The sequence below is a fragment of the Priapulus caudatus genome, unplaced genomic scaffold (genome assembly GCF_000485595.1).
Source record: "Priapulus caudatus unplaced genomic scaffold, Priapulus_caudatus-5.0.1 Scaffold153, whole genome shotgun sequence".
Taxonomy (NCBI): Eukaryota; Metazoa; Priapulida; class Priapulimorpha; order Priapulimorphida; family Priapulidae; genus Priapulus; species Priapulus caudatus.
In genome coordinates this window covers 217168-229911 of record NW_014577214.1, presented here as the reverse complement: position 1 = coordinate 229911, position 12744 = coordinate 217168, and the positions used below count along the sequence as shown (strand labels likewise).

General features: G+C 40.4%; 1 protein-coding gene across 1 annotated transcript in view; it reads left to right on the top strand.

The window, feature by feature from the left end:
- LOC106806311 (EF-hand calcium-binding domain-containing protein 4B-like) overlaps nucleotides 1-1674 on the top strand; it is a 16211-nt gene extending 14537 nt beyond the window's left edge. Inside the window, exons 10-12 of the mRNA XM_014808199.1 lie at nucleotides 415-544; nucleotides 1036-1168; nucleotides 1461-1674. Of these exons, the coding sequence (XP_014663685.1) occupies nucleotides 415-544; nucleotides 1036-1168; nucleotides 1461-1588 (391 nt within the window). The 3' untranslated portion in view covers nucleotides 1589-1674. The remainder of the gene's footprint in view (nucleotides 1-414; nucleotides 545-1035; nucleotides 1169-1460) is intronic.
- The last annotated feature ends 11070 nt before the right edge of the window (nucleotides 1675-12744 follow it).

Below are 12744 nucleotides of genomic sequence, written 5' to 3'. Positions count from 1 at the left end.
CGACGCGACGCGACGCGACGCGACGCGACGCGACGCGACGCGACGTGACGTGACGTGACGTGACGTGACGTGACGTGACGTGACGTGACGTGACGTGACGTGATGTGATGTGATGTGATGTGATGTGATGTGATGTGATGTAATGTGATGTGATGTGATGTGATGTGATGTGATGTGATGTGATGTGATGTGATGTGATGTGATGTAATGTGATGTGATGTGATGTGATCGCATGGGATGAGGACGGACAGAAGGACGGGCCGACGAACGAACCAGTTGGTCATAGTGAATGAATAGGAGTGGGAGACAGACAGGGTTAAATGGAGAATGAGGGTGACATAGACCTACCGCATACTGTAGAACCGAGTTATTCACACCTCGCCGTACTTAACGTTGTTTCTACGTCGCGCGAAGAGCATGTGTCAAGGTGTCTGAGAGCATCGCCAACGACAGGGTCAGTCTGCTGCAACAGCTGGAGCTGCTGCGCAAAATGAACGAGAAGCTCAGTGATGACAAAGACGAGATCGAGGAACGAATGAATGCCGTAAGCACGTGTGCCTGCATATACCGACTATAGACAAAATAAAATATATAAAGATAAAAAAAGATAAAATATGGGTGAAGTTACCCGTATGGCCGTAGGTGTAAACATGGGTGCGTGCATACGAACGTGTTCGCGCATACACACATCCATGCATCGCATACGTGCAAATACACACATACGCACGCGTATGCGTGCGTGTGTGCGCGCACGTGCGTGCGTGCGTGCGCACGAGCGTATGCGTGCGTACGCACGAGCGCATGCGTGCGTACGCTCATGTGTGCGTGTGTGCGGGGCAGCGGGCGTATGTACGTACGTGTGTGCGCACGTGCGTATGCGTGCGTACGCTCATGTGTGCGTGTGTGCGGGCGTATGTGCGTACGAACGTACGAATTACGAGATGGCGTCACATAGAATAGATGAACGTGAATAAATGATGAATATGTGAATGATGTTCGTAGGATAGACATTGTTTGCGCATTTCACTGCCACAGGCGTCGGGCAATGCAGCTATGATGTCCACACCGTCTGCGTCTCCAGATTCCATCTTCAGCTCGGTCAGACTTGACAAACAAGGAGCAGTCTTCTCAGACTACGTCCCCTCGGACAAAGGCGAGCGCCAGAACAGTATGTAAGCACCACACGTAACGACGATCCTTAATTGCTAAATGCCGACAGCTATAGCACCTGCCATAGTAAAAACAAATCTATATTTGAATCTATGAATTATACTAACTTAATTGCTTGTGTATTGTGTCACGTATATTCTTTTACGTATCACGTATGATTAATTTTTGATAACACGTGATCGATTTGATTAAACGTCATCTCACAATATATGGGCGCACACTCGTGCAATATAGTAATGAGGCAACAGGTGGTGTGAACAGATATCGTCACCTCGTAGATTTGCTTACAGAAACTCAGAAAATGAAGCAATGGAACCGCACGTGGCTACGCAAGTTGAATCTTACTGGAGTGGAGATTGTATATGCGCTGGAGTCTCGTTACCAGCTACGTCGAACGGAAACTGCAGCCCGGAAGTAGATGAAAGTTCGTCATTTTCCTATTTGGCATGGAATAGAGACACCGGAGAACCAATAACGACAAATGATGCTTCCCCGGCTTTTGTCTGTGGGACGGAAACTAGCTTGTTAGAAGAGGCGAATACCAACTCTCCGTCGTGGGGTAAAGAAACTGGCACGGGAGGGGGATCAGATATAGCCACCTCGTCTCCCCTAGCGCCGGACAAAATCAGGATGGGTGGAGGGTTGAATGTCGCTTCGTCCGAGAATCTCTGTGTTAGAGAAGATAATGTGGTAAGAATGTCAAATTCAGCTCCCTTCCTTCAAGACTGGGAGGAAAATACTGGGAGAGGATCACACGCAAATATCTGCGTTCCTCATCGGAAAGAGACAAGCGTCGACGGCCGATTAAATTTATCCGTCAGCGAAATCCATATGACGGAAGTGATAGGTCCACGCGAGACCTATTGGACGGAGAACGGCGGACGACCAGGCACCGCCTACAGTTCGCAGTGCTCAGACAATAAATGCGACAGCGCATGCGTGCGGAATGTCGTTGCCGCCGACGTAACGGCCAACAACCGAAAATCGTTCGTCGGCTCGGACGAACCGCGGACCGACCGACCGACCAGTGTGGATAACTCGGGAGACCGAGCTCAACTGAACATCCTATCGGTTAGCAGATCTGCCGACAATCTGCACGCTGGTGATCATGAACGATATAAGTGTGCGGATGGAAGCGGAAAATATCCCCACAGGTATATATATTCACTCGCTGCCGCTAATTATAAGGCGAATTATAAGGCGCTAATATAGGCGCTAATATAGGACTAATATAGGCGCTAATATATAGGCGCTAATTATAAGGCGATCATTATAACCACCCAATTTCCTCATTAACTGCGTGCGACCTCATTTATAGTGACACCATTACTACTATATACGAGGGTCACTTAATTTTACAGTTGGGTGCGAAATAATAACAATTTATGTAACTTGTAGTAATATAATTATGTATCTAGATAAAAGTTAGAAGTATGTGTACACCATACATGTACACACATCGTGGGGAATCACTGGGATTATATTTATTATAAATAGTATCTATAATGTCATTGTAAAGAGAGCTTGGAGGAGGAAGTACTGAATTCATAAATGTAACCAAAAACAAATATCAATTGTTAACATCACACGCCTCACACCTTATTAGTATGTATGTATTTTGTGTCAGTGGATGTTGGATGATGTGTTTGTAGTGTTGTGTTTGTTTGAGTGGTATGGTGTGTGTGTGTTGTGTGCGTGAAGTGTGTGGTGTGTGTGTTGTGTGTGTGGAGTGTGCGTGTGTGTGGGTGTGTTCTGCTGTATGGTGTTAATTGTGTGTATTGTGTGTGTGTGTGTGTGTTTGTGTGTCGTTGTGTGTGTGTGTGTTTGTGTGTGCTGATAGTTTAGTTGTACTGTGATTGTAAATGTATGTGTGGTTATGTTAGGTGAGTGTTAGTTTGACGGCGCGCGTTGCGCTGTCGTGTGTGCTGTGGTGTGTGTGTGTGTGTCGTGCTGTAGTATGCTCGACTGACGCATGAGTGAGTCATGTGGTGCTGTGTTAGTTATTAGTATGGGTGTGATTTTTTACATCTGCTTGCGCAGAAGAATCAATGATGGTATTAGATCGTTGCGAATGGTGAATGTTCTGCGGCCTGCCAGACTGTTGGGTTGGTCGAATTGGCCCGTGATCCGGTAAACCGTATAGTGTTGTTTTATCGTTTTAATGCTGTTTCGCAAGAACTCGGTGGGTAAAAGTATCGGTGTTTTCTCACAAATATTGTTACTCCTAATTTATCGTAAGCTTAAATACGCCCAAATCGATCTAGACAGACTGCATCCAGTCGTGCTGTACAGCCGATACGCTACGATGTATGATAAATCGGACGACATGTTGCGTGGGTTGCATTGTCATGCAGGTGCTATAAACTAGCATAACTATCCTAACAGGCGGAGTACATTAAAAGTACGTGTTTCGATCGTGCGATCACTCGGGATGATATATATGTTTAAGAGTCTGCTTTTCACTCACACACCTACGCTTCTGGCTAGTCATTAACGGAGACGATTATTTACTCGATGTTTAGACTTTTCTTGATTTCTACGACTCGCTAGTACGTCAAAATATGCACGGAGCTTAAGCTAAGTTGACTTGGGCGAGGTTCTTAAATCATTATTTATATCTTATATAGCGAATTAAACATCACGCTAAGCAGTAGTAGGTTAGTTTCTCTGATAAAAAGGAATTGGTTATCGTTAAACAGGCCAAAATCTGGGGTACCACGTAGCGAGTCCTAACCCTTGAGGAATATAATATTGCGATATTACTAAACAAGGCGCAGCGGTCTGGAACATAAACTGGGGGTTTCTATTATATATGTCACCTCTATAAGGTCAACCATATAATCCGCTCTGTTATGCGCTCGGCGGAAAGGAGAACTTCTTTTAATCATGTGGTATAGCACTACGAGCGCTTGAACAGGCGTGCAATGAGTTAGAACACTTATATAATATACTGTACTCAATAAATTTATAATAACACATCAAGTTAACTTTTCTCCTATACATTAATATATATAAACCCAAAAATAACGTTTGTCCATATCGCAAAATTCAACATTACACTCGTAGAAGTTATATCACCACTAGATCTCATCCTTTACCCTGGTGACGCACATGATATTCACCAACCTAACACGCCTACCTGATAGAACCTTTTAACCCTATATCCGTCCATACAGCGCTTTGATATAATGATATAACATAACTCCAGCTAGCCCCGATACCTGCTTAAGCCCTATCCCTACCATAATTACCCTATCCCTACTCCACTACCGTTTAACCCTATCCCTGATTATTTTACTACCTTAAAGCGCCTACTCCGTATCGCATACCTTAACCCCTATCCCTACCAATAAACACCTCTAGATAGACCGCTACTAAGTCCAACATACCTTAAAAGCAATGAGGCGCACAGTGTATATAATATTAACCTAAATCACCTATCCCAAAATACGCCCTTATAAGACCGATCCTATCCTAGGTCTCAATACCCATTTGTAAACCAAGCCTTATAAGACCTATACCACACTAATATATAATTCTGACTGGTTAACAACACTTTAAAATATACTGATACTATATATAACATTAATCAACGACTATTAAAATTTCTTTATACTTAGAGATTTCGACATATCTCCTATATATAATCGATTTTTCATGAAATCATTAGTCCTATTCCTAGCAATAAACACTCTGTTCAACGCGATCTATTCTCCTATCTTGAAATTCTATCCTTTATAAACCTCTATAAACCTCAAATCATCTATATATATATATATATTATACCTATCTAAACACGTAATCGCATATAATTCTAGAACAGTTCTGTTCTTGTTTTACATTTAATTGCTGACCAAGCACTCTGATCGTTGACGATCATTAGTTGAGAAACTAGACGAAGCGCGGCACTCAGTGAATATCTAGGTACATAGATTAATAGTTACTATTAACTAATTTCGAAATTTGACAGATTTATTCTTATTATTATTACTATAAAGTGACTCATATCATATATGGTAACCTCGTGCATAATCATTGACGGAATAATTATGTTTTCTGAGTATCTCAATTTCATCGAATCTATAAACGCCGCGACTTTACTTTAGCTCTCAGATGGGTAACATTGCTATTGCCTTTGATAATATGTTGAGCATAGTCATCACTCTTGCGTTACGACCAATGGACTCTTCAGAGTAATTGCTTGTTTCAGGTGAGAGTGTTTTATCATCCTAGTGAGTGAATTATTCTATTCCTATATATATTGACAACTGGTTTCGATTTCGTGAGTGATTGTCTCTAGTGGTCCTCCAGATTATGAGGAATACATGACTCCGGATCTCACAAGACAGGAGATATAAAGAAGCTATAAAGCAAACATTTATGCAACATACACATGCGTTCACTCGAGTAGAGCATATTACGAAATTATATTCTTAAATGTTTATATTCATATTGACTAGCATTATAACTTTTAACAATTATCGTTCTTCACATACTATTTATGTTTTGAGACGCTCGTCACGTTAATATAGTGTCTCATAATAATATGTTGAACGAACGGCGTTATACTGTTCCACTCACACGAGACGGACGAGTCAGGGCTTTTACGCTTACTTTCTCTACCTTTCAGCACACCTCTACTATCTCTAGTCTATATGGGACGTTAAGTACTTTACATACAGAGGCTCTCTTACCACTCCAGCTAACAATTCTTCTATTCATGGGTTTATTTGATATTGTAGCAGTGTCATTACACTTATTTTACTCTTACTCGACTCTTACACTCATTGCTATCCCCACAGCGTCGTATGTCTGCCACAGTGTGACCACAATCACAAGTTACCAGAACACCAATTTTCCAGACATGGCGAGTCTTGGCTAACGCGCTGTGAAATTGTTACTTTAGGATCGCTCACCTTAGAGGTTCATGTCTTCTATGCATGGTGGCTTTGTTTATTATGACCTACATTATAGGATCAAGTGGATTATAGCATAGACTTACATTTATTGGCCGGATGCCTGTGCATCAAGCTTCGCTATTCTTTTACTGTGAACGACGCCCTGTAAAACTGACTTAGTCAGCCTTGCCAACGGCTTTTTCTACAGGTTGTGACCCAAGCACATTACACACGTGTTCGAACAGAGCGCAGACTGCGCTCGCTTCAATTTATGTGTCATTGCATCAGCCTCGTACATGCTGTAGAAAAAGCCTCAAACATTTATAGAGAGATTACATCGTCTATTGTCCTCCGTCACTACTGCACTGGACACACCCGAATGATGCGTAAGATAGCTCCAAGTGGTGAGTTGAAGCACTTTTTGAGGTAGTGCAAGCAGAATATAGATGCACAGTCGGATGCCAATAACGTCGTGTATGATCAGAAGTCCGTTTGTAAAGTCGACTATATATCTTTATTGACTGTTACAAACAACAAGGATGCTATGGCAATTGCCTGGTTCATGTAACCCTCACCACGGATCGTATGTGTATAAATTATGTGTAGCCTACGTAATGTGTGTATTATAGAAAATCTATAACCCTTACCCCCATTACTCAGTATCGAACATTGCATTTACTTTCGTTATAAAATCACATTTGCAAAAAATAGGCAGGTTCACACATCAGTATAAGTCAATTTCAGGATAGTGTGGGTGCTGGAACAGTGATAACTCTCATTGGTAACAAGAAGGACTTGGCACAGGATGACGGGCCTGTCTTTACAAAGATGGAGCGCGTCTGGCTGACGCGTACGTCGTTAGGCCTACATCTACTCATCGCACTATTATTCTATGCCGTCATCTAGGCTAGTGTTTAAAAAATGAAAACGCGTATACGGGGCCGGGTCCTCTAAAATACCTGAGAACATATGATACATATGTATATTGTATCTGTGTATAATATATATATATATATGTTATATATATAAAGTTATCAGTAAAATACCAACGGTGTATGCGCGCGTGCGTGCACGTTATTGTGAATGTCTGTCAAACCGCGGTGTTGTACGTCATGCGTCTACGATATCGGCATTGCTAATATTCGAACACGTTGACTCTAAGCTATCGACAGCGATTTAACATTACACTATATGGCTGTTTACATGAAAAGGCTTTTTCTTGCGCGAGGAATATGGATATCTATTTTTACGAAACGTCAGTGAAGACAGGAGACAATGTTATTGAATCCATCACAGGGTGGCCCTTTGTACGTTCCGTGTTAAAGTTTCGTTTTTTAACGTTCCCCAACGAGAAATCCTACGGATATGGGAGATAAAAAGCAGAGAAATAATGATATAGAATGTTGATGATATAGCAGAAACACGTGTTCACTATCTATAAGTCTGTGAATCGATAAGTCAATAAATCTATAAATCGTTAGTTGAACGTGGTTTGGTTTGTGAGCGCTGTTTATAGCCGCCTATATAGCAGGCTAATTGATGTCCGTATCCCCTTACCAACTGCAGCGCTAGTTGCGTTACCCGTTTACACACACATAAAACACGAGATTACGCAGTGATAATGCGATTAGTTTATATAAGAGGACAAGATATACCATGTTTTAGCCAGTACGCTGTTTGCCAGTACGCTGTTACGTGAATATTTTTTTATATGACAGGCTGTTAAAAGACAAGGAGGACAAACAGATAGAAAGGACGATGCTAGATTGTGACCCACTGTCACGCCGGAATCTTCTTTTACCCTGCTGTAACAAAAGCTGATGCTGTGACGCCACAAATGTGCCTCGTGGGACAAACGAGCAATATTGATAGAAATCAGCTTCAGACCTATCGACTCGTACTTATGTCTCGCGTTCTCACAGCACGCACGCACCCGCACACGCAAACACGCGCGCGCAGCACAGGAAATATATTACAAGAGGTAGCTATACGCTTACTGTAAAAGACAGTAGATTTTGGAACTGTCACGATTAGCTGCTTATACAAATAACACGCATCGTGATGCACATGTACAAAAGATAAACATACAGCAAGGCGAGAGAACACTCACCAGCGTTGCGGCTTCAATTAACCTTCATATTGTTTTACGCTAAGCTGATGAATTTTCGAAGCGTATTGTTACAAATTTTTCTATATTAGCCCATGGCAGATATGTGTGAAGATAAACAAACAAACCGAGAAAATAACCACCAAGTAACTTCCAGAACAGTGGCATGACGTAGTCCACACAAAATCTGAGTCACAAATCCATTGACAGTTTTTTAGTATTACGTTACACGTATTAAATTAATTAACATATGTAAGAAGAGTATGAATAAATGCATGTATTTATAAACAACGCTTATAGTGTCTAAAAGCTGGGTGTAGAGGAAATAAAACTGTTATATCCAAAATAAAAATTTACATCCAACACGGCAGTTGCTTTCTGATTCTATTACACTAAGCTGTTATGGCGTGAAACATGCCAACAGACACATGAACATTCGTACGTATTATATCGCACAAGTGATATCATTTTCAAAACTAACTGATATAACCTAGGTAACAATTTGATGGGCTATCAAATGAGCGGCAACAAACGTCATGTCTATATAAACGCGTTATCACGTGTTTACAAAGCGTTTCACTAGAAGATTTTGATGTTGTGAAATATCGCGCCACCTGGTACGCAACATCACGCAGCACGAATCAACCATACTGCTGTATTTAATTGCGAGCCTGAAGGGACTACTTAAACCATGTCTCCGCTCACTCACCATATAACTACTAAATGGTTTTAGGCACATTAAAACAAACCCTCAAGCTCGATAGCGCCACAGCATTTTTGCATTTTTGTTAGTAATTTCTATTTTGGTTTTCAAATATTCTACCTTGCCTGGTTTTATGATTTCTTGTGTGTATTTATGAGTACACTACAAGTCTTTAAAAGATGTACAATGACGGAATGTGGCCAATTTATGTTATGAGATGATAAACTACACGGCATGTGAGTAGGAAAATAAATGAAATTTCACGGTTCTGGCCAGATAGCTGCTTTAACATGACAATATGTAATTATCAGAAGCATGCATATACACACACGCACACATGAGCTATTTAAAAAATACAAAATTTAAGCATCTGCAACGTGCTGGACTGTTTGTGTAGCTCCAGTAAAACCTAGGACATGGACCGTCAGTTTCCAGAAGGTAATAACCCTCATATATGGGTGCATTCTCTCAATAATTGTTTCTCGCAATTAGAATATAACCAGACAATGATTATGTTGGCCCAATCACAAACTACAAACATTCCGCTGAAAGATTCAGTAGTTTGTATCTGCTAAATATTGCAGTATCTATCATTCTTCCTGATCTCAGTTTAATGACTGTTCTTACATTTGACATTCTTACAAAACAACTACAAAATACCCTTCAGCAATTCAGCAACATTTATCTTATGTCAATGATATTTCATGCACGGTGTCGTGACACTGATATGGCAAACAGCGACACATCATCGGCTTACTTACTGCTTCCGCATGCCCTTCACGTGTTTCCTTCTCACTAATGGCATTCCATTGCTGCCTCAAATGTCTCCACTGAGCACTGTCCTGACTAACAGAACTCACACCCTCAACTAATTTTTGAAGCCAATTATGTGCCTACACAACCGCCACCACTAAATACGAGCAGGACCGAAGACCTACACGCACAAAACGCACAGAAATCTAAGCAGTCGTTTCACAAACCCTTTATACAAAAATAGAATCGGAAAACTTTCTATTGACATCTATAAAAAACACACAAAGACATGTGGGCTAACCAAATACGATCTCACTGAAAGGAAATGTCAACGGAATGAAAGTCCAACTCAGAATCATATCACTTTCACATAGCATTAAAACAAGTAAGTGTTTTTTTTCCCAAGATTTAAAAAAAGTGCATATAATGCACAGGTAGAACGAATAACACATAGGACAGGATGAGCGTTTACAAAAATATAATTGCATTTAAGTTTACAGCAAGCAGATCTACTAATTTTGGTTTATCAATAATATTTCTGTATAAATCTTCTTTAAGGGGCTATCAATAAATAAGATATGTGATAATTTTCAAGCATTACTGTCTAAGACACATACCTACTAAGAAATTAAACATAGGGCAAACACATTTTACTATGATAATATTTTCTAGAATGTAACACTACACACTGTTTACAATTAAAATCTCGCAAGCACAGGTTTTGCGCTAAGTCTAGAATGATAAGAGTGGAGAGATCGAGATCGTGAAAATACTTGAAACTCATTCCTGTTCGGCTTTGGGAAAGGGAATGGGCAATATAGTTATTGGGAACACTTCACGTCAGAGTCCGAGCTGAGCCCTATCTGTGACCGGTTGATGCTTCCTGCCAGGCAAGATAACCGAGTTACATTGTCTGTGTGTTTTAATTTTCTCAACCTGTGTCAAAGCAGAAACGAACGACGTTACTAAGGACCATACAGAATCTCTGAAATATTTTCCTTGTTAGCAATATCAAATCGAAATAAAGTAAATCAGAGATGAAAGTATGCAGATTAATTTGCGCTCCATAGCCGTACACTCGTTACAATAACACAAGCATCCGCCTCTTCAATATTCGGCGATATTATGACTTGTCTACGGGCGTCGCTACCGCTATATTATAAGTTAAATAAAATTATTAAAAAATAATATTAATAAAATTAATCATAAAATTAAATCTAATATCGGGAGATAGAATTTTGATTTTATTTTTATATAACCAACTTCTAATCATATCCTTTCATCAACCGCAGTCTAGCTGTCGTTGTCACACTGAATTAAAAAATAACTATTGACTTGTCGGCTTTATCCACAGCCGTGGGGGGGAAGAAAAAGACAGCTAAAGCTGATTGTCAAACTATTGCCAAACAGCGTTACAATGCTCTCACACTCATCATACATATAAAAATATCAATATATAGAATATACAGAATTTAGCGTTACTATTGATCATGAAACTGCTGACAAACCTTAATTGAAAGTTGCCCCTTATATAGTAGGAATGTTGTGATGATGCACATAACTAGTTTTGCTGACATGCTGGAGGGCAGTGGTCGGCTAACAATTCGACAGAGATGCGGCTTTAGCTGTCTGGTGTGTAGGGGCTGATATCGCTTATCTCTCCGCATCAACGCTGATATTCTGTCGCATGCTCCACGCAATTGTCATCAATCCTAAAAATCAACCGTTATGCGAAGGTATAGCATACGAAATTCGGTGAATCGCGATGATGAATACAGCTATGGCGAACATAACATCACTGCAGACGAACCTTGACTATCAAGGCTTCGTGTCTTGAACTACGTTCACCCAGAAAATCGCTGGAACATCAGGCCATTATGACCATTAAGCTTTACGCTATTAACCATTTAACCATCCAACACCATATTTTTAACGGCTGACCAGATTCTAATACTCACGTTATGTGATATGGTAAAATCACTGCTGTGGGCTTCTGATGTAATAACGATTTTGCCGGACTTGAAGTTTCAGCCGGCCTTCTTAACCATTTTCCATCTTGCTCTTTGAAAGTCTTTGGTTCAGGCTAAAAGGGAAGTCACACATTCCATAGCAGATGAACATAACACTTGCACTATACGTTGATGCATCATTGAATACAAAAACGAGAGCGGCATAATAATTATTCCATGTGGGCATAAGAAGACTCTGAGCACCAGACATGATCATACACACCTATTGCTTTACCAGGTACTAATTTAATTGTATATAATCATAGTCATAATTAAACTAAAGAATATGGTTTTGATCATACCATTTCCATTGTTTTGCACTAAAGCCATTATCACACAATTGCTATTTTCTAATGATCTTTGATTGTCTTGACATGTTATATTTCGCTATTAATGTTTTAAATAGATGCTAATCTTTCCTAAACATTAAATTAGCTAAGTTATAGTTTCATGTGTGAAGCGAGAGACTGATTAAATTAAAGGTGAACTTCATATAATCGCATTATTTACCGGACACTTATTAAAAAAACTCACTCGTATGAAAGTTGAGATTGCTGCAGAGGTGCTAGAGGTTTAGCTTCCTTTCTCTGGCCAAGAGCTCGACATCATCAACATACAAATGATTTGATGAAAAATGAACGTCCACAGGGCTGTTGCCTTCTGCTGCTGTTTTGGCTACCTTCTATATTCCAGTTTAAGGATAGTTTTGCATGCAATCTTGCCAGCGGTCTAGGCCACCCACAAATTTAGTTATAATTCTGGTTAATGTTACACTTGAATTTCACTATCAAACGCTAAGTAGCAGTAATAGTAGGAGCCACACATTCCTACAGCCGTAATTTCAATGGGAGGCTGTACGTCCGTACAAAACAACACTACTATTTAATCCCTACACTTCAACCCAAGCCATTATTAGATCTATTTCTAACCTACAGATTTGCGAAAATAAAGTTGGGGTGCCAAACGACCCTCTTACCCTAAAGTTCAGTTTACTGCACAGCGCCACATGCAGGCCTCATTCATCAGGGTCACTCACCTCAGTTGACTTCATTCGAGTCATTGTTTGCTTTCCTTGGTTGCCATAAATCCCGGCGAAACAGGAGT